Source organism: Lissotriton vulgaris, chromosome 6, assembly GCF_964263255.1.
Source record: "Lissotriton vulgaris chromosome 6, aLisVul1.2, whole genome shotgun sequence".
Taxonomy (NCBI): domain Eukaryota; kingdom Metazoa; phylum Chordata; class Amphibia; order Caudata; family Salamandridae; genus Lissotriton; species Lissotriton vulgaris.
The window spans coordinates 1,760,927,991-1,760,951,453 of record NC_141694.1 but is presented as its reverse complement, the minus strand read 5'-3'; the positions used below and the strand labels follow the sequence as shown (position 1 = coordinate 1,760,951,453).

Here is a 23,463-nt window from a genome sequence, read left to right as displayed (position 1 = left end):
TTTTTCTTTAGCTTAATCGCAAGGCACTGATCAAACTTAGTACCAACACAATATAAATGGAATGTATTGAATGTATAATTATATCACAGTATAATTATCCACGTTTTATAACGCACTACCACATGATTGCTATCTCCCCAAGCAAAACGTGTTGTCTGCATTGGCTATTTTATACACACATTTTTTGAATGTTTTCTCAACTGTGGTATCTATAGTAATTACAACGCCCTTGTCCTAACCCAAAAATCATAATGAATGGGTTGTAATAATTCAACTCTGATCTGTCCGAGTGGGACAGAAAGAATCAGAAAATAGTGAGCTTTACATTTTACATGTGCAAGAATTACACGTCTCTGATCTGAGCCACTGGAAATGTGCTGTGAACTCACTCCGATTCTGAAGTGCCACCCTGCATAAAAAACAGCGTGGTACAAGCCTCCGTCTCTGGAAGTAGTCAGAGTGGGGGCGCTGCAGACCTCGGGACTCCCGCGTGGCGACTGATTGGCATCGTCATGGTGTCACGTGTCAGTTGCTGTGTACAAGATGCAAAGTTAAGGGAAACCCAGTGAAAGTGAGTCTTCCAGTCTCAGCTCCCAACGTGGTACTTGTCGAGAGCTTGCTGTTCAACACAGCACATAGGTGCTAATGAGACCACGCCCTATCCGGCTGCCCCCATGGCAACCTCACCTGTACTTGACCACTGGCTGCGACTCTTGATTGTATGCTTACCATTCTAGCAGGCTCGAATATCAGTTCACGGAGTGCCGAGTGTAACAAGGCACAGTCTGAGAAGCTCTAATTGCCTTTCAGTGCCATGATGTGGGGTACCGACACTGAAATACATTAGACAAACCCCTAATGCGTGGCACTTAGCAGGGCTGGCCACAATCCCCCCACATCCACAGGTCGTGTAATGGAGTATCTTGGAAGGCTATGGACAATCACTGGTACCCCTAGCCCCTCTCTTAAGACCTTGCGTGGTACCCCTGCCCTGGCTTGTGCTAAAGGCTTGACTATCCAATTCCATCATGAATTCACCTCTACTTATATTCCTGATGTCAAGGTTGCCTACCTATTTTGTGGCCTGTTCAAGCTGTCTCCAATTAAATGAAACTGAAGTTTTTTACTTCTGTGTAGTATCGAGCTGTCAAACAGTAGCTGGTCCTGCTGGAAACAGCCAATGTATACCAATCCAAGAAACTTAATTGGTGAGAAAGTACTGTTTTGTTGATTTAAAGAGAATCAGTGTGCTGGGACACCCGTTGAGTACAAAAAACAGTAATTCATTCATACATACATATTGCTCTTTGCCATATTAACATACACATTTGAAATTGTGGCTAGGAACAGCAAGTGTACATGATTTGATAACATCTTGTTATAATGTGCAGCTTTCCAAGTGAGGACAAAAAATGCCAATACGTATAAACAATTTGAATTATACGTTGTGCTAGACACTACACATAGTTTTATACTAATGACTAAAAGGATTCTTATTTAGGATTTTAATTAATTTCTTCATCATACCTGCTGTGCAAGCGGAGATGGCAGCTTGCCCTTTTTGTCGTCCCGCACTGGAAAGAGAGATTTAAGCAGCTTTGGCATCTGAGGCACTAAGGACTTTACAGGAGTTAAGTAGGATGACGCTAGATCACCAAGTCCTGTTAATATCATCCATTAAAAATAAAAATTAGAAAGCGGGATGGAGACATGGAAGTGCACAAGGTGGAAAACAAAATCAATAAGACTTATGCAATGATCATTAGTGAAAGGACAAGAATATGCAGCATAAAGGTGCAAAATACACCATGCATAGAAGAAACAGATTCACGAAGTGGAAAATGAAACAAATAAAAAGGTAATAGGAAGCAAATTAGCAAAAAAGAAAAATGTGAAGTGGAATGCAATTAAAAGTTAGTTACCTGTTACAATATTTTCCAGTGCAGGACTCTTTCTTAGACTTAAGCGTTCGTTTAGAATTCTATGAATGGCCCCTGAAGAGTATATAAGTTACTTTGGAGCTGGTTTAGAAAACTCACATGGTGTGGTGTGGTTGGAGGGTCATGGGTTTTTGTGGGAAAAAACCAAACACGTTGAAAGTTTGAGGGCTGGTACTATTATTTTGACCACCCATCAAACTGTTAATACATTGACAGAAACTGCAATGATAACGGAACCTGTCCAAGTTGAGAGAGGTCTGTTAGGCATGCGGACTTCTCTAAAATCTCAGTACCTTTAACTTAATCAGGGCGACGATTATGTATTTTACACTGTCATCCTGATGGAATAAATACAATACTCCAAGTATAAATCAGGTCCTTTATCTTGTAGACATTTACACAACTTGGAGCTGAATTTAAATCAATAAACTTTAACAATCAAATATTTCAACCTTTTATGTTTTCTGAGGACAGTAAAATGCACAATAGTAAGGCACCTTAACATCCTGCAAATACAACGAGGGTAGTGTAACTATTGTTACAATTAAAAAAAGTATTGCTTTCCGGCCAAGGAAGCTATGAGGAAGGAAAACCGCTTTCATAATAAAAAAATAAAAATGTTGACAGCCACTCGAAAATCAGCTGAAATCAAAATAAACGTACATATCGTCTGTACAACTTCAGCATAGCCACGGGGCAAAGCCAGATGCGTGACAGACCAGACGTGCAGCTGCAACATTGCTTTTGGTGACTTGAGGCTTTGGAAAGACTTTGGGCAGGAAAGTGGGGTGATTAGCTTCTGGCATTATGCACTGCTATTAACTATCTGCCACTGTATATTGTACTTTAGGACTGTTTCCATCATTCACGAGCCAGAAAGTGGCTTTAAATCTGAATGTATCTGTCTGAATGTAACAAAGATTTCTCTTAGCATCTTATAAACAATGACTCAACAACAGACCAAATGCAACACATTTATGTGAAAATCTGATATAACACAGAGCAAGAATCTTGCTTGGCGGACGCCAATACACAGATTTTATTGCTTTACTAAAGTCTATCAAGGGTTCATCGCAGATAAACTTATTACATACGCCAGGTTTTCAAACACTGGCTGTCTTCCAGCCCTTGGTTCGTGAATTTGCTAATCTTCTCTTGGCTCAGCCTAGTGGTGTACTGATACCTCACCTATTGTTGTTAACTGTCTCAATGTATTCTTCCACATCCACTCAAGGGCTTTCATATTTCTGCCTACTCCTGCAGGCTCTCACCTGTGTGTCTCGCTCTTATGTGCCAACGCTGTATGTGTCAGCACAGTACAACCAGACCTATTGTCTCAGGCAATGCCCGTCTTACTCATTGTTATGATAACACATTACAATTGCGTCTTCAAGACAGGTCTGGTGGTTTAGTGGATGAATGCGTCCACTTTAGAGGCCTGTGTTCGACCGAATGGGCACAGTTTCAAATCCCAGTGGGTCCACTCAGCCTTTCATCCTTCAGAGGTCAATAAAAGGAGTAACCATAAACATTAGTTATTGAGCGCCAAGATATCCTTGGGTGAACGTGCACTCCTAAAACACCATAAAGTCAGATGCCATATGAGTTTGGAACATACAGTTAATCAGAGCACAGCACACGCAATGATCACACACTCCCCATGCTGGACATCTGGAAACGTTACCCACTGCCTGCATTGTGTCCCAGCAAGGTCAAGACCCACCTATATTATCCATTAAACAATTATTTATGACTCCTAAGGCAGCAACTCACATTCCTCACCATACAAGGATCGCCAGAAACATATTATTAGTTACAATAAATTATATTTAAGAGAGCCACAGATCCATTGTAAATTGAGACAGTCCTCAGACCCTATGCCTGTAACTGATCTCCCGGCCGCATTGTTTTATTAAACAATCTGTTCCTGTTTTGCCAAACACCTCATCTCCTGTTTTCCAAGGTATTTCATGCCCAAACAGTTCGGCGAGCCACCATCGGAGCAGATTGGTACCTTGAACCCAACTGCAGGCAAAGGAAGGGGACCCTGCCCGGAGGGATTCACATTTGGGCAGCAAGGGAGGTGAGCAGACACCGCAATTGATTGGAAGTTGTGCTGAATCCATGGGACAGAGAACTTTTTTGAAGCAGCTGTCACAGAGGGTTAGCGACTACATCAGAACTTAATTTTAAAGCATCTGGTGTATAGCAAACTAGGGAGAAGCGTAAAAAGATAACCCGAGCGTCCTGCCACTGACAGCATCTGGCGTATTACCTATTTTATATGTCCTAGCTGAGTAGTCCTAAGGCGGCTTCGGAGGCGATACTGCGGAAGCCACCTTTTTTCAATACACAGCATGCTAGGAAAGGTGAATATTTATTGTACAGTTCTTGATGGCTCCCAGGACGCTATGTTTGAGATAGAGCTATCTGGATTGGGCGGAGTAGACACTTCAATCTCATATTTTTTTAGTCTAAAGGGGTTTCTCAGTGCAACTTTTTGTTTTTTTACATCGTTAACATCGTTGGTATCTAAAAAGAGAGTGAGTTGTTGGTCGCTTGGACTGCTGGGCGTGACACAGATGGTATGCTCGTTAAAGGAGAAAAACACTTTGCTGCATCAAGCTGCTGACTATTTTGGTTGGGCTCAGTAGAAGGACAGACAATGCCAACTCTTGCTGGTTGCAATTAACCAAGTGGAAAATGCTTAAAATGATGAACAGCACTGAGCATGGCATTAACTCAACCAAGGAAGAGCTAGGAGCAACCCTCCTCATGGTAATGCAGCATAGATAAGTTTTGGACTTGATGACCACAATTGTGGGAGGGGTGTGTGCAAAGATCTGTGCAGCCTGCTGCACCTTCATTCCCACGATTAACCCATCAGATAAGTCCAGATGTATGTATATATGCATATGGTATTTCTATAGCGAGAATCTAGCCAAAGGCAGTCGTGCGCTGCACAGGGACAAGTATCATAAAGTCAACAAGTGATATGAAGGGTAGCTGGCTTGTATATGGTTATTGCATTGTAATGTAGTGTTCTTTAAGGAGGTGTGTTTTCAACTGTCTCCTAAATTGGAGCAGTCATAGTTGATTGGGGGTGGAGGCTGTTCTTGATCCTTGGTGCATGAATGGAAAAATCATACATCCTCATTTTTTTCTTTTATAAACTTCTTAGTGTGCAGTATGACTATGTTCTGAGCATGCCAAGAACCACGAGAGATGAGCTTCTCTGCAAGGTAAGCAGGTTGTGTTAGGAATTGGGTCAGTCCCCTCTCTATTACCATGCTGCATCACCACATGACTTACTGAATATGGGTAAAAGTGGTGTTTTCCCATGAGTCCCTGCTTGGTTTCTTTTCCGTGTTGGGTTTTTGTGCTCCTGGTCTTGTTTCCGTCTCCCAGGACTGGGAGTCTCCTGAGGCTTTATTCCTTTGTTCACGGGCTCGTGAGCATTGATTCGTGAATCCCCTTGTGTTTCGGTTCCTGTTCCCTGGGGCTTTCTTGTGTTCGAGTGCATTTTAGTCTGGGGGGTCACTGGGCTCAGTGACCTCTGCTTGGCTCTGCCGCTACCTTTATTGAGCATTTTGCTACGTTGGGAGACATGTTCCGCGACTCTGCTATCGGTGACAACTAACTACACGCGGATGCGTGTACATCGGCAGTGTGAACATCCGCGTCTACTGTAACCGCTCCATATCGTTAGAGGCGGTTTCGGGCCGTTTCACGAAGCCTGTGATTGCCCGGCATACGCGGCTGCGGTGCCGTACATTAAAAACATTGATTTGTGAAAACTTGTTGGACATTCAGTTTCAATGGCAACTAATCAAACTCAGTGGGGGGGTTTTGTGTCTATGACTTTTTCCCCCAGTATTGATAAATAAGAAACGGGTGGGAGAGCGTTTCTAGCCTATTTTTGTTTCTGCATTGGAGACAGCATCACGTGTTCACGTCAGCCAGCACTCCTTGGGGAATCACTCGCCACAACTCATGGTAAGGGGACTATGTATCCAGAGGGGAGTTCTTTTGTCTTGTGTATGATACAGCGTGGTTTCAGTATGATGGGAGGGGTTCTGTCTTAAGTTGTACAGTGCCCCTTTTGTAACCCTGTGTTCTTTCCTATAGGTGCTGCTACTAGAGTGCTGTCTAGACTCCTTGGTGGTGCTACGGATTACACGGTGTTGTCTTCCCCGTCTATCCTGGTTTCGTTTTTCCCACCCCCTCCCTGTGCTCCCCTGTTTGCTCATAGTGTTCATTCCTGTAGGAAGGTGGATATCTGACTATGGTCGCCCCCAACTTTTTGCCTGGTGTTTTGCTGGTTTTTCGACTTAGTTGACCTGGGACCCTGCTATTCAGGGCCCCAGGCCCACTGCTCTCTCTGTAAAATGGGTTCCATGTACCCTAGGTACATATCTAATTGGTACTGGGCCACCTTATCAGTCCCTGTACAGCATACCTTAGGTATCCAGGGCATAGGTGTACCCAGGGCCTACCAGGGGCTGCAGCATGTATTACGCCACCCCTGGCTGGCCACCCAAATCTGACACAACTGGCTGCACGACAGCTGGGGCAAGGTGGTGTAATCACCCTTTGCTTTAGATATAGTATTCCTATATATAACTCTAAAATGGACACATATATTCCTATCAGTCACTCCTATGGCAGGCCTTATCAATCCTTAAGGCAGAGTGCTTGGAATTATGTGAGATGGTGCTCTGGCATGAGCGGAGTCCGTTTGCAGCTTGCGGAACCAAGTCCTAATAGCTGTTCCATGATAACGCGTACCATATACTCTTAAGTGCATTATAATCCTTGCGGTTAATTGCTAACTTTGGTATCGCTTTATCAAAACATGTCGAGTAAGGTGTTATACGAATTGGAATACTAACCCCTCGCCAATTCTGGCGACGGGGTTAGCATTCCACCCTTCTAGAGGGACACGACATGTATGTAACTGTGAACCCCGGTTAAAGTTAACTCGAGCCTCAGCATCACAAAATGGATGCTGCCATTACAGACACAAGTCTGACCTCCTGCTGCTGGGAGTCCTTCCAGCGGGGAGAGCTCGGACAAAGGGTTTCCTGTCAGGGGCGGTGCTAGCACCATCCCAGACAGGGTTTTGTGCATCCCAGGTAGGCAGGGCTGAGAGGAAGGTGACTGCAAGTGGCACCCCGGTGCTCACTTTGCATATGCCGGCTCAAACCAGTTCCAGGGGCACCCCAGCCCCTGAGCTGGGGAAAGTCCGGACAAGGGAGAGGGGTGTAACCACCCCCCTCCTGGTCCCACCCATGGGCAGGACCTAGTCGCGTGCCAGCCCCTTTTCTTAGAATAAAGGTAGGAGCGGGCCCCCTTCCCAAATTAGATAATCTTGAATCTTGAACGACTGTCCACGAAAGGAGCTCTTGCCATTCTCTGAAGACTCTCCCTTGTGGCTAAGGAGTAGCCACCCTGCACCCGCAGGCACCACCTAAGCATCGCGGTTTGCTGCACGCCCATCCTCCGGATCAAGACTGCCCAGCTCGACGAGACCCAGATTCCCTGGCATCTCTGACCTCTACCTGCATCATCAGCCCAGCTGAGATTCGTGGGTGTGACGAGACCTGAGGGACCGGCCATCTTCTAAACCTGCACGACGCTTAACCAGCACGACCGCCGAGGGATCCTCGAGTGAGTGTACTGGGGTTTGAGAAGCCCCAACCCAGAGTGGCTCCAGCACCGAAGTCCAGCCCCCCAGCATCCACGAGATCTGCTTGGGGCCCTCGCGGGACAGCTCGAACCTCCAGCCTGGTCGCCGACAACGCCTCCTTGCCTGTGTGACTGCAGAGTCCAGCGTCGCCCACTCACCTGATCGCGGTGACCTCATCCGGTGCCATCCTGTTGCCCACACAATCACTGGCTAGTGATTAAGAACTGAGTCCCCTCTGTCTTCAGGTCGTCTCCATCACCGATCCAGGCTTGGATCACACCGAACATCTCCACTGGTCGCCTGCCAGCAACAACTTCTTTCAGGCTCCATAGGCTACAAAGAGGATTCCCGACGTCTTTTGAACCCTATGCAGCCGCAGCCCCTGGGCTAGGTAACCCGAGCATTTCGGTGCTCCAACGCAGGTTCACTATCCAAGTGTCCAGATCCTTTTTCGTTTTAAGTCTACCTAGTCGGATTCGTCCGGAAACAGTAACTTTAGAAATACTAGCCTCCATAGACTTTGTCCCGCATCCCGCGTGAGAGTGCACACTCTGCACCCGATCTCCCTAGGCCTCCTGATCCTAACCTTAGAGTTCAGTAGAGTAGTCCTAGCGATCCTGAAGCCTCTGGATCTTGTTACTTACCTGCTAGTATTTCGCATTCCACTTTTAGTGTATATGGTTTTTCGTGCCCCTCGGGCATTTGTGTAAATTGTGCAACTTGTAGTATTTTCGTAAGAGTTTTGTATTGTGCTTAGCTCCCTGACTCAAAGAGTTCAGGGTAGACTTGTTATAAATAAATATACTTTATTTTCATAACAACTTGTGTGATGTCCTTTCACTTGGTGTTCAAGGGGCATATGTGATGGTAAAACAGCTGGCTTAACACGCCCTCTACAGTTTAGCCTGAAGACTGCTTTTGTCCACGCTACTAGGATAGCTGGTCTATAAGGTTGACTTACAACCAATCATCAATAAGGGTCGTTTGGTATGATACACAGTGATCACTAGAATAGTGAGCACTATATATCAGGCCAACTTCTCACAATTCCTGTGGGATGCAGCGGGGCAGTGGTTGAGGTTTGGGCCATACTTCGCTCCTGCAGTGTTCCTGGCATTAGAGGTGGGTAAAACCTAACAGGTTGCTGATTGATAGCTTTGTAAATGATGCAGCTAATTTTGAAGATGGTGCAGGCAGCAAGGGCAGACAATGGTGGTGATATGATTATATTTCTTCAGCTGCTGTCCGACATGTGCTTCTGCATGTAGAATGCCCTGAAGGGGTGCCAGTGTGGAGTCCGGGAAGCTATGGAGGACAGCGTTACCACCATACAGATGCGAGATGCACAAGGGCTTGAACAGCAGTTCTGAAGTATCTGTGCTTTTGCCAATGTTATTTGAGGTTGGTGTCCAGAAAGAATCTGGGTTACTTGGCATTTGGTGAATATTGGGGCTTGAAGCAGTCCTGGTTCATATCACTGAGCCAGGTTTATACGGTTTCTTGTTTGTGGAAATGACAAGAAGTCTGTTCTGGTTGGGTTGAGCTTCATGTGAATGTTGGACATCTAGATTTGGATGATGGGCTGGCAGTGTTTGAGGCGGTGGATGTCTGAAACGGAAGAGACATTCAGGTAGAGTTGTGGATGATCGGCATATTGGTGAATATTTATTCTTTTATATGCAAGAAGAGCACCAAGCAGCTACTTACAGAGGTTGAAGATGACAGGAGACATATTAGAACTTTGGGCACTCAGCAGGTGATGGGGATCATTTGGGACCTGGAAGTGCCCATGTTAACAAATTGGTATTGGCTGGAAAGGCAGGAGAAGAACCAGTAAATTACATCACTGGTGAATCCCATTGGAGACTCCAGGATGCATATGAGCGGGACTATGTCAAATGCAGCTCAGAGTTGTGGTCTGTCGCTCCTTCACTTGATGATTACAAGGCATTTGACTACTTATTACTATAGCCTTATAGCGCGCCGTAGCGGGCTATACCGGCTATTAAAGGCCCGCTGAATCGTTAAAGGCCCGAGCCGAAGGCGAGGGACTTTAACGAGACAGCTGGACTTTAATAGCCGGTATAGTCCTGCTACGAAGGGCTATAAGGTTATTAGAACATTCTCCAACTAGAGGGCAGAATGTTCTAACAAATTAAACAAAGGGTTCTCGAAGCTCAAGGGGATATAAATCCCCTAGAGCTTCGAGAAGTCTTTGAAGAACATTGGAATGTTGCTTTGCGGGCCTTTACCAGCCTTTAGAAGCAGGGAGCAATCCATTGTCTGCAATGGAGCTCCCAACATTCCAATGTTCTAATTTTATTTATGTTTCAGTACTTAAGCCAATGAGCATGAGAGAAGGGCTGGGTTACTGTATTTACTCTTATGTACCCCGTCGACTCCTGAATTCAGAAACACAAATCTTAAGAGGAACATGGCAAGGGTACCACTGTGCATGCCTGTATTGTTAGCTACTGCAATGGAGACACTGGCAAGCATACTCACCAGGGACCTTGTATAGCTGGGAAACGTTATTTAATTTCTTTATATGCAGATTGAGGTATACTGGAATACAGAGGCCCCTCTAACCATACTTCCCTGATAACTAAGGACTGCACACTATTAAGTGATTCTCTGGATTGAATAAATCCCAAGTGATCCGTATCCCTCCATGCACCACAATACCTGACTTCACCCTGGAGTGGTGCAATGATGCAGTGAGATATTTGGGCACAAAACTGTGAGGCAATGTAGCGATCATCAAAGCACATCGCAAGCACTTCTGCTATCAATTGTCAAAAAACTCTGGCCAGAAAAATGCCCTTTTTACCTCAACTGTTGTACCAATTGCCAATTCACTTAAACCATTAACAAAGACATTCTTTACCAATCAGCGGACTCATCTTTTGAAGTTGATATGGGCTGGCCACCAACCTAGAGTAACTGAAATACTAACTCTTCTTTATTCCAAGGGTGGCTTGGCATACCAAATCTGAAACATTACGATTGGGTTGCTCAAGCCACATTCTTTCAATGGCTAACACACGGAAACCAGCCTCCCATCCTTTGCCACAGAACAATATATGACAGCACCTACTTCACAGTGCCATCCATGACTTGATCACAGGGCCATTTCAATGCAATGGACTTTACAGGGTATGGAGAGAATACACTAACTGATATAGTGGGTCTAGAGAAGTTCTATTCCCTTGATCCACCAGTTCCTAATAATTAGCTTTCAGCAGATATGCCGGAACCAAAAGCTCAGCAGCAGAGTTTAAGGATTTCTAAACTGGGAGATCTCTATGTAGATCGAGTTTAGCATTTTGAATCACTTTAAAAAAGGGGAGGTGCATTGCCACTTGATAATTTTTTATATGTCAGGCTTACACCTTAGGAGAATGTTTTCCCACTTTTCCTACCAGAACTTGACCCTAACTCGTTTGGTGATATTCCCCAATTCTTTTTTTTTAAAATTTTTTTTTGAAAACCTTTATTGTACCTTCACAGTTTTACACAGCTTGTCGCCTACAACCCGAATGGGCCGGCCGCTAATATGAGAACGATCTTTAAAATTACACACTGTACAGGTTAACACGAAAGTCATTGAAGTAAAGATCGCAAAGAGAGTGGCGAAGGTTAAATGCAAATGTTCCATGCTTGATGAATGAGGTTTTCATTTTCTGTTTTTTAAACCTAAAAAAAGAACAATCGAACTTCGGGAAGTCACAGCACAATCATGACTATGCATATTGCCAGACAAACATGAGATTATACCTGAATTGAGACAACCTCATGCACGACCACAAGTCAAGTTAGGGTGTAAATGAAACATCTCCCCCCCCCCCCATCCCCTCCTGAGAGACCCCGCCCCCTGATCAGCCCCCCTCAGTCCAACCCGTCGTCCTCATCCGAGTCTAGCTGGTCTTCTTCTGGCAGTGGGTCGCAGATGTCACCCCGGTAGGCGTTCCACGGGGACCACACCTTGTTCCACTTGCTCGGACAAGCTCGGTTCAAGTATACCGCCCTTTCCGTAACCATGGCCCTGTCCATGTTAATGCACCATTGTGAAGCTGTCGGGAGGTCCGCCACCCCCCAGCGCTGCGCGATGTCCCGCTTAGCTACCATCATTCCCAGTGTTACCCAGAGGCGGCCGTGCAGGGACAGATCAGTTGGCTCCCATACATTGAGGAGGCATCGCCGCGGCTCCGGCAGCACCGAGACCTCCAGCACCTGTGACACAGTGCGCAGGACCTGACGCCAGTAGTTGTGTATGCTCGGACATTCCCAGAATGTATGGAAGAATGTGCCCTCCTCTCCGCAGCCTCGCAAGCAGAAGGGGTCAGGGATCCGTTGTATGCGGTGAAGCAGTGTTCTGGTGTAGTACGTTCTGTGTAGAATTTTAAGTTGGATGAGCCTCATCCTGGCCGATATGCCCGCTTCTTTAGGGGAAGCCAATGCTTCGTTCCATTCATGCTCATCAAGCGCGCCCACCTCCTGCTCCCATTTCTCCTTGAGAGTCACTAGTGGGTCCGGGGAGTTGTTAAGGAGCTTTCGATAAGTGAGGGAGGTGGCCTTTTCTATCATATAGTCCGTCAGGAGGCGATCTTCTAGCGGGGAGGACTCCGGAAGAGTCGAACCCGCCGGGATAGCCGACAGTAGTGCATGGCGAATTTGGACGTACCGGTAGGTTTCGTGTGGCCCCAGGTCATAAACCTCTTTCAGACGGGCAAAGGTGATAACTCCCCCTTGTTCCCACATGTCCCCCACCGTGGAGATTCCAATGTCATCCCAACGGGAGAACCCCTTACTGACCCGAAGATTGCCCAGGGCTCGTGCGTCCCAGAGTGGAGTGAGCTTAGTGAGTGTATCTTTCCACCCCAGCGCAGCGGTGGCTGCATGCCAGGCGGCCACTGTGAGCCTAGTGGGGCCCACCAGCGGTCTAAGTTTCTTCCGGTCATAAAGCGGTGCCAGCAAGGTATTGGCACCCAATTGGGCTCTATCTGCCTGGAACGCCGGATCAGATTGAGGTGCATGCAGCCACTGGTTGATGGGTCTGAGCTGTGCTGCCCAATAATATAGACGCAGGTTCGGGAGTGCGATGCCGCCCTCGTACCAGCTCCTGCAAAGTTTGGCGTGGGCTATACGCGCCGGGCGGTTGCCCCACAGTAATCCAGAGACCACTGCCGCCACTCTCCTGAAGTATTTTTGTGGTACTGCGAATGGGGTATTGTCTAGGATGTATAGGAAACGGGGCAGGGACTTCATCTTAAACAAGGCAGCTTTCCCCAACAACGTCAACGGCAATCCCGCCCAAAATCTTGCGTCTCGTTTGAGGCGGTCCAGTGGTGGCATGAGGTTCAGCCTTTCGTGTTCAGCAGGGTCACCTGTGACGTGGATGCCTAGGTATTTGAATGAGGAGCCGGCCAGCCGTAGAGGGCAGTCCGGACCAAGCTTTGGGTGATCTCCCGTCATGGCGTACAATTCTGATTTGTTCCAATTGATGGTATAGCCTGACACCTCGCCGTGGTCATTACAGAGACGCAAGAGAGCTGGTATGCCCTGATCGGGGTCCGTCAGGTACACCAGCATGTCGTCTGCGTATAAGGACACGCGATCCTCCCACCCCTCTTTCCATTTAATCCCTTTAAGTAAAGGGGTAGTCCTGATACGGATCGCCAGCGGTTCTAGGGAGAGTGCAAAAAGAAGGGGGGAGAGAGGGCACCCCTGTCAGGTGCCGCGTCTAAGGCGGAAGGAGCGTGAAATGTGGCCGTTCGCTACCACGTGTGCCACCGGTGCAGTGTAGAGTAACTTAATCCAGGAGATGAAAATTGGGCCAAATCCCATACACAAAAGGACCTCAAAGAGGTAGGCCCACTCCACCAGGTCAAAGGCCATTTTCGCATCCAGCGCCAATATAGCCGCGGGTTCGCCTATGCCGTCCGCTCTCGCCAGCACCCCGTGCACCCGTCTGAGATTGAGCGCGGTGTTCCTATGGGGCATGAATCCCGACTGGTCCGGGTGGATAAGATCGGACAGATGAGGCATGAGACGATTTGCCAGGAGTTTTGCTAGTATTTTACTTTCTGCATTAAGCAGAGAGATAGGGCGGTAGGAGGAGCAATCCTCAGGGGGCTTACCGGGCTTAGGAATAGCCACAATCGTGGCTGTCCGTTGGTCCAACGGGAGCAATCCCTTACCGCGACATTCCTCGTACATTATGAGCAGGTGCGGGCTAAGAGTATCCGTGCGCGCTTGGAACCATTCGACCGGGATGCCATTTGGCCCCAGCGCCTTGCCCGTACGGAGGGCTCCAATGGCCATCCGCAGTTCGTCTGGGGTAAACGGTGCCTCCAGCTCCGCTGCGGCCTCCGGCTGCAGTGTTGGGATGTTTATGTCGCACAACGCGCATTGGGCCGCAATCGCAGTAACGTCCCGTTCTGGGGTGTATACTTTTTCAAAGTGGGACGCCAATGCCTCTACTACTCGATCCGGGTCTGTCAGAATCCTACCCTCATCATCTTTCACCTGCTGGATCCCTCTGGAGCTACCCCCTCTCCTGTCGAGCCAGGCCAGCATCTTCCCTGCTTTGTCCCCAACATCGTATACTCGGTTCTGTGTGTCTGTGATGTGTCCTTGAGTGATGAGCCGCGCGTGATCTGCGTATAGACGCTGTTCAAGTGCGAGGGCATGCGCTGTATCATCCGTGGGGTCGGCTTCATGGGCAGTAGTGGCTGCGCGTAGTCGGAGCTCGAGGGCTGTGTGTTCAGCTGCCTGTTACCTTCTATGTGTTGTTATAGAGCCTATAGCTTGCCCCCGCAACACTGTCTTGTAGGCCTCCCAGAGTACCTCGGCCGAGGCTGCGGTTGGTTCGTTCTCAATGAAATAGTGTGCCGTGGCCTTCTGCAGGGCCTTCCTGACCTTCGGGACTTTAAGATAAGAGGCGTGAATGGGGAATATGCGGCGGCGGGATCGCGTCCGTGATGTGATGGTGAGAGTCAGTGGTGAATGGTCTGATATGCCCCGAGGGTGTATGTGCACTTCATCTACACGCTGCAGCCCATCCCCTAAAGCCAGGAAGTAGTCAATGCGGGACAGACTATTGTGAACGGTGGAATGGAACGTGTATTGCAGGGTCGCAGGGTGGACATGGCGCCAGACGTCCACCAGCCCCAGTGCCTCTAGGAACCGCTGAAACCGGGAGGGACCCCCCGGAGGGGTGGTTGTCGGGAACTTGTCGAGCTGCGGGTCAGCAGTAGCGTTAAAGTCCCCACCTATAAGCGTGTCTCCCTCAGGGAGAGACAGTAATAAATCACCCAGGGCCGGTAACATCACCGAGTGTAGTGAAGGTGGAATGTAAACTGAGACTACCGTTAAGGGGCGTCCGTCCCATTGTCCCGCCGCTGCTGCAAAGCAACCCTGTGTATCAGTTCTAGTGCTGAGGGTGATGAAGTTGGAGTATTTTCTGATTAGTATGCCTGTACCCCGGGAACCAGTGGAGAATTCAGAGTGGGCTAACATTCTGTATCCCCTTCTGTCTAAGGCCTTAGTAGCGCTACCCACCAAGTGGGTCTCTTGCAGGAGTATTAGGTCAGGTTTATAGCGTTTCACCTCGGACAGAACGAGGCCGCGTTTCACTTTATCACCCAGGCCATGCACGTTCCAGGCAAGGAGTCGGAGGGTGGAGCCGCCAGTTTGCGTCTCCTCCACTCTCACTGTATTAAGCTGTTCACCCGCCATCAATAGAGATCAGAAACATAAACCATCGGTATAGACTCCATCGTTCCAGCAACATTACAATAACAATCAAAGTACATTGTACAGTTCGAGATCGACTCTGTGAATTTCCCGTAAAAAAGAACAACCCCCCCCCCCCCCAGCCTCCTTGCACGTCGGGGGAGAGTGTCCTCTAAAGCGGGCGGTCCCTCTGCCGCCCTCGGGCTGTCCGGGCCAGCGTCCAAGAACGACTTGATAAGCAATCTTCGCGGGAGTAGATTCGAGACCCGTTAGTCCCTCACGGTGGTTTCATTCACCTCCAGCGGCCCTTGCGTGGTCCCGCGATGGTGATCCGCTCGCGCTCCCCCTGGCTGATGATTGTGAGTCCGGCCGGCTATCCTCTTCTGGCCTGTTGCGTCGACGACTGGAAGTGCGGTCCACCGTGCGCCATCCATCCAGCCATTCTCTTGCTGACTCAGCCGAGTCGAAGAACCAGACTTTTTTGTCGGCCACAACTCTTAGACGGGCCGGAAATAACAGAGTACGGCAATTCTTGTTCGCGGAGCGTTTTCTTTACCTCCAAGAAGGTCCTCCTTCTGCGGGTGACCTCTGCCGTATAGTGCGGGAAGAAGGATATCCGCGAGTTCTGGACATGGATAGGTGGTGCCACTCTGGCCACCTGGAGAACTGTGTCACGGTCTCTAAAATTGAAGAGTCTCGCCAGGATAGGACGCGGGGCGGCCCCCGGCGTAGGTGTCCCACCGGGGACCCGGTGTGCACGTTCCACTGTAAAGAAATTGGAGAGTCCCTTCGGGGCCAAGCGAGTCTTTATGAGGTCCTCCACATACAAATCCATGGCTCCTTTCGTTTCCGACTCTGGAACCCCCAAGATGCGGACGTTGTTGCGTCTGGAACGCCCTTCATGGTCGTCCAACTTACTTTTTAAAAGTTTATTGTCCGCTTGTAGTCTTTCCACTGCTACTTGCAGGTCGGAGACGTCCTCTATCAGCGATTTAGCCACTAGTTCCACCTGCTTTACCCTTTCGCCCATCTTCTGGAGGTCGGCTCTAATGAGGGTCACCTCGGCAGCAGTCGGGCCCACTGTAGCCTGAACCTGTTCCAGTGCGCGTAGGACATCATCCAGCGTGGCCTTTTTAGTCCCGTCGTTGTCTGTGCCCTTGCCCAGTGATTTGCGCTGCTCAGGTTGAGTGGAAGTCTGATTATCATAGGCAAATTTACCGAGTTTCGCCTGGGCGGCGGTCTGTCTTGGCCCCTTCCCCGCCATTTTTGCTCTGCGGCGAGACACAGTTTATGATGGAGCGGGCCGATCGCCCGTAGCCGACCGTGTGGGGGTGGCTGTACAGGAGGTTCAGTCTGGGCACAGGCCAGGGGTCGCTGACGATGACAAGGTGCTGCCGGCAGCCACGGAACTGCTGCGGCCTCGGCAAGCTCAGGCAAGATGGCGACTGTTGCGTCGCAAGTTCCACGTCTTGGCCAAGTGCAGTGAGGGGGCACTACGGTGTAGGGCCACTGGAAAGGCCGCGTTGAGGATGAAGTGGCCGTAGGGAAGGACCGCCGGCCGTTGGTGTCGAGTGTTTTCTTTAGCGGCTACTTCCGGTCGACCATGCCGGGGAGGGTTGACTTCCGCCCGGCCAAGGTTTCAACTCGACACCGCTGCTCGCCTCGTGTCACCAGGCCTCTTGCCCGTGAGGGACTCGGATGAAGGTTCGTCCCGTTTCCGAGGTCTGAGCGCTCCCAAATTTTCCTTGTGTGCGTCGTTCGGTCACCGCACCCAGGACACCCCTTCTGGAACGATCCGTGAACGGATAGGCATGCGGATTGTTGCGGGAAGCCGCCTTGCTACGGGAGCCTCTCTAGGTTGCTGCCGCCATCATCGGCTGCTAGCCACGCCCCCTATTCCCCAATTCTTAAAGCATAATCAGACTTTAGAGTTCAATAACCAAGGCATAAAGGATGACCGAGACAAATGATGTGAAATGAAAGAGAATGTATCGTGGGAGGAATTGTCAGACACTACATGGTACCAAACAGAGAAAATCTCACTAACTCACAGATCTAGATTAGTGCACTTTTTTTTTTAAAAACCTTTTTATTTGGAAGACAAGCAGAGGTCAGCAGTGGCATATATACAAAGCATATGATGGTACAGAGACAATACAATGCAGCAGCGTACACTGTAAGTCCAGCTGCCAATTCAGAAATCATATCAAGAGAGATGTCCATGGAATGACGATTCAAGCAAGCAATTGGAATGCGACACATCTGGATAGAGCATGTAAGTTCAGCCGTAGTACAGATATAAAGCATACAGTCTTCCAGGGCGGAAAGCAGCATCAGTACAGTGATCTCACACCCATAGGTCAACAGCCACTAGGCCGAGGAAAGCTAGGCATCATTACACAGGAGCAGGCAGTACTCCTCCCACCCCCCCAATGCAAATATAGTGTAGCTCTCACAAGTAATCAGGCAGCAGTGCACAGGAATCCCCCCAGTCTCCGTGTCACAGGGTATCTGATAGATATAGGCTGATGCCCAACAAGCGTCACCCCGTTAACCAACCCCAACCCGTTCCTCACTGTCCGACTCAGATTCCTGTGCAACTCGAGTGAGTAGGTATACCTGCAACGGGCTCCAGAAGTCCTTAGGCCTACAGCGCACAGGCATCATTTCTGCATACACATTGTGTTGGTCCTGAAAATAAAGGACATCCCTCAGCCAGTCCCCGAACCGTGGTGCCCTGCCCCGCCCCCAACAACAAGCCACTCGACGTTTAGCCAACAATAAAGCCACGTCCACAAATCTACGATAGGGTGCCGGCACCTCCTTAGTATATCCCAGTAGTAGGACCATAGGGTCGAACAATACCCCATCCTCAGTCATGACCTGAAGGGCCTCGTGAACCTGTACCCAGTACTCCGCAATGGCCCCACACTCCCATGCCAAATGTAGGAAATCGGCTCCCGCCGCATGGCAACGTGAACATCTATCATCCTCCGCCAACCGGAATCTGAGTTTCTTAACTGGAGTGTAATAGTATCGTTGTACAAATTTATAGTGTATGATTTTCAAGCGGCAGCTAGAGGAGACCTTGGCCGTCACACCACAACAGTACGCCCATTGGTCAGCAGAGATAGAAATTCCGAGCTCAACATCCCATCGCTCGCGTGCCCGACTAGGCGAGATGACCAGCTGTTTCCGGATGGCCCAATACAACCTGGAAACCAAGTGACGCCCATCAGAAAGCAACATCACGTGGAGCGGTAAGGCCACGCCTGGTTCCTTGGGGAACTCCGGCAGTAGCGTCCTCAAACCTTGCCGTAACCGGACATAATAAAACATCTCCAACGGGGAAAATTCCCCACTACCAAAAAATTGCTCACGGGTACGAAAGACACCCTCTCGGAAAAGGTCCCCCCCGTAAGTATCACAAGACGCTTGCACAGGCGTTGGAATCCCGTCTCCTGCAACAAGGACAGGGCAGGGTGATAGACCAGAGGCAAAGCAGGCGAGTAGAGGAGTGCAAGCCGAAGCACCTTCGTAACGCGCTTCCAGGCATCAACCGTGCAAGTCACCGTAGTCTGAGGAGTATCTATGTCTCCAACATTCCCCAGTACCATGCCCTCCAATGGGAGAGGGTGAGCAACCCATTGCTCAGCAGCAAGTTGAGGCATAAACGGCATGGGGCGCATCCAGTGGTATGCATAGTGTGCCTGGGCGCTAATATATTACTTCTCAAAATCAGGGACGTCAAAGCCCCCATCAGCATAAGGCACTGTTAAGGTGGACCACGCTAATCGCGGTTGTTTGCCCCCCCCAGAACAAACGAAGGAGCTCCGAGCGGAGCCGTGTGAAGAAATACGCCCCAGGGTGATACGGAATATTCTGGAATAGGTACAGAAAGCGGGGCAACACCACCATTTTTATCAGCGACGCTCTACCCGCCATGGACAGAGGTAAGGACATCCACCTCGTAATAGCATCTGCTAGTTTAGTGATGGCGACGCCATAATTCAGCCTAAGAGTCTCTTCCTTATGCAACGCTACCACAATACCCAGATATCGTAGTTCTGTGTCACACCACTCAAGAGGATAGTCAAGCGGGAATCGATGAACCGCTGCAGTGAGCGGAAAAAATTGGGATTTTTGCCAATTGATATGCACTCCAGAGATACCGCCAAAGGCAACAAACTCACGTAGTATCGCGTTGATATTCAACTGCGGATTTTTTATATATAAGGTAACATCATCTGCATACAGAGAGATCCCGATTTGACGCTGAAAACAGTGAAATGTACTCCGTTGATGCAACCGACGTATTCTACATGCAAGAGGTTCTACGGCGATGGCAAACAGGAGGGGGGAAAGAGGACACCCCTGCCTGGTCCCTCTCGAGATTGGAAAAGGGGAAGAAAGCACACCGTTCACAATCACCCTCGCCATCGGGTTAGTATACAGCAATTTGACCCATGAGATAAATATCCGGGGAAACCCCATTCTACATAAAACATCTATCAAGTACCCCCATTCCACAGAGTCAAACGCTTTCGTAGCATCCAAAAAAACAGCTGCCACCGGGAGCTCTGGGGCAATGGTTGGGATTAACGAAAAGAGAGTTCGAAGATTATGAGAGGTTGCCCGGCCAGGCACAAATCCGGACTGATCAGGTAAGACTATGACGGGCATAAGTTCCGAGAGCCGCGTCGCTAACACTTTCGCCAGAACCTTAACATCACAGTTGAGCAATGAAAGAGGCCTATAGGACCCCACGTCTAGAGGATCCTTTCCCGGTTTGAGCAAAGAGGTGATAGCAACTTCCCGCATAGATCCAGGCAGTCTCCCAACCTCGAGAGACTCCTCGAATACCTCCCGAAGCACCGGGGCCATAATATCCACGTAACTTTTATAGAATTCGGCAGGGAGACCATCCAGTCCTGTAGCCTTCCCGTTATTCAGAGACATAATGGCGCTTCTGATCTCATCAACCTCAAGGGGTCTACCCAGGAACGCCCTGTGATCGTCGGATAGCCAGCAGAGCGCCAACTCGTCCAGAAATCCCCCATATCTCACATCTCCCGATTGCTGTGAAGTGTATAAGTGTGTGTAGTGGCGTATAAACGTGTCTTGGATTTCCCTCGTGTCCCTGCAGCGCGTGCCATCTGGTAAAGCCAGTTCCAACACATCTGAACTATGCCTCTGATGTCTTGTGAGAGCAGCCAGCACCTTCCCAGGCCTCTCCACCTCGCAGTACTTCCTCGCCGTCCAGTATTTCCCCCTGTGCTTCGCCTCTCTGGTCGCCTCCTCCTCGTACTCCGAGAGTTTACCCCTAAACTGTTGCATGAGGTCAGGATCAGGGCCAGCCTGCATCCCGCGCTCTAGCTGTTTTAAATCAGCCTCTAAACTCGCGAGCCTACGAACAATAGTTCTAAGCACCCCGCAGCTCTTGGATATAGTGATCCCTCGAACCGTAACTTTAAACGCCTCCCATATCACCTCCACACTATCCACAGAACCCTTATTCCTCGGGAAAAATGCCTCCACTTCCTCGCCTAGCTCCGCCTTAAAAACGGGATCCAACAGGGCAGAAGGGAAAAGCCTCCAAGGTGGGCGCGGTCTATGTAGTCCGGGCATCGACACCACAACCCTGACGGGACAGTGGTCTGAATATGTTCTGGGAAGGTGCGTCACATCGTGTAATCTTGCCACAAGTCCCCTGGAGAGAAAGACATAGTCCAGTCTCGCCCAGGTACGAGCATGAGCCGTAAAGTGTGTTCCCTCCCTGACCGTGGGGTGTGCATATCTCCAGCTATCAATCAAACCCGCTTCCTCCACAATGCCCAGCACGACATCCCTGGCTTGTACATTGTATTGAGAGCACCCCTCCGATCTATCCTCAAGAGCCCGCATTGCTAAGTTAAAGTCACCACCCCACACAATGTGCGAGGCTTCCACAGCTAGAACATGGCCCCAGAGTTCAAGAAAAAAAGCAGGTGTATCAACATTGGGTGCATAACAATTCACAAAAAGCAAGGTGATCTGCCCAAGCCTCCCCCATAATAGCACATATCTCCCGTCAGAGTCCACCCGTGAACCCAACTCCTGAAAGGAGAGTGATTTCTTAACCATTATAACAACCCCTCTCGAGTAAGAAGAGTACGATGAAAAGCTTCTCACCATGGCCCACCTCCCCCCAAACGTAGGCGCAGGCGTCCGGCGCAGATGTGTCTCCTGCAGTAGCGCCACCTGTATGGCATGCCTATCCAGATAATGAAGCACATTACGACATTTCCTGGCATCATTGAGCCCACGCACATACCAAGATAGTATCGATATCTTATCCAACACTTCGACAGACATCACAAAGAAGGAATGTGCATGGAGATACGCTGGAACTGCGCACAGGCACACGTCCCTGAGTCAAAGCGTTGGACCGTTTCCACTGCACACACCGTCTCACACGAGTATCGTACACCACATACATCCATGCCATCTTCCATCCACAGAAACAAACCCCCCCTCCCAAACACACACGAGAACATTCGTGCAACAGGCACGCATTACACATGAAGAGATTCGCGCAACCTAACCAGCGTGTCCCACTAGCATAACCAATGACCTGCCCAGGGGTGACACCTACGCTCAGCCTCCCCATCACAGGAAAGGGCCAGGCATGATACTGCCCTGGAGATATCAGAATACCAGCCGCAAGACATCGCCATGCTCCTGGTACAGCCATGCAGAACACCACCAGTAGTATAAGCGTCCAGTGAAAAATAAGGCGGCAGCGCAGTTCCCCCTCCCCCCGCCCACCTGACCAACCCCAAACTGTCAGGACATTCTACCACCCGCCCCCCTCCTCCCATCATTCACACATCCATGTAATCAACAAAGCAGTCGTACAAGAAAATTCAACAAAAGTGGGGCATTCCCAGTGGGGTGTCCACCAGAGGTGCACATAACCACTCTTTCACACTACGCCAGTCCTCCAGCCGCAGGGGAAAGCCCTATCCCAGGCGTAGTGTGGGAGTGGGTGCCCGGAGCAGAGTAACATCATCAACCATCGCCCCCTTGGCGACCCTCAATAGCGATCCCATGGCTCCGCTCACTGTCCCACACAACACGTTTAACAGTACCAGTCTGGGTAAGTGCAGGTTCCAAGGACAGTCAGACAAGTGCCAGTGCAAGGCATGCCCCACCACCTCCACGCCGCTAGAGACTGGGTCAGGTGTCCTCTTCCTCCCCCGCCGAGCGGTGGCCACCCTGCCCCTCCTCGTCCCGCCGGTCACGAGCATTGCTTTCCTGCCGGAGTCGCTTCACAAAGTCCTCCGCATGCTGCGGATTAGTGAAGAAAGTCTGCTTCGCCTGGTGAGTCACCCTTAGCTTCGCAGGGTACAGTAAAGCATAGTCCACTTGCAGATCCCTAAGCTTTTTCTTGACCGCCAGGAATTTGCGACGTTGCTCCTGCACCATCGGAGTGAAGTCCGGATAGATAGTGAAATTCACCCCCTCGAAGGAAAGCGAGCGGGTAGTGCGAGCCGCACGGAGAGCCGCATCCCGGTCACGATAGTTCAGGAGGCGAGCAATAATAGGTCGCGGTACAGCGCCTGTGGCCGGCCTTGGTCCAAGGGATCGGTGTGCCCGTTCTACAATAAACTGCGTGGAGAACGCTTCCGCTCCAATCGCACCAACTAGTAGCCTCTCCACATACGTCTCCATTTTCCCCACATTGGTCGTCTCCGGAACGCCTACCACACGTACATTATTGCGCCGACTTCTCGCTTCCAACTCCTCATTCTTGGCGGCTATTACCCTCAGGATATTGTCCATTCTCGCCAGTTGAGTGGTATGGGTGGCCGTAGTGTCGTCATGGTCTGAGATGCGCTGCTCCGCTGTGGTAAGGCGCTCCTCGTGGACATCCAGTTTCTGCACCACGGCGTCCATGCACGAAGACAATTTGTCCACTTTATCCACGATAGTGGCGAATCCCGGTCGCATTTCTTGCATCATCTGCTGGAAATCCGGGGTGGTGGGTTGCGGGGCAGTGTCAGTGACAGGTGTGGGGGGGGAGCGCGAGCTCCCTGCCTCCTGCGCCAGGCGAGC

At 49.7% G+C, this 23,463-nt stretch overlaps 1 protein-coding gene across 2 annotated transcripts in view; it reads right to left on the bottom strand.

Moving 5' to 3' along the window:
* KIF13B (kinesin family member 13B) overlaps positions 1 to 23,463 on the bottom strand; it is a 698,786-nt gene that overhangs the window by 86,885 nt on the left and 588,438 nt on the right. For both annotated transcript variants that reach the window (XM_086927999.1, XM_086928000.1), the window contains one exon: positions 1,528 to 1,661. In XM_086927999.1, coding sequence (XP_086784125.1) covers positions 1,528 to 1,661 — 134 coding nt within the window. The remainder of the gene's footprint in view (positions 1 to 1,527; positions 1,662 to 23,463) is intronic.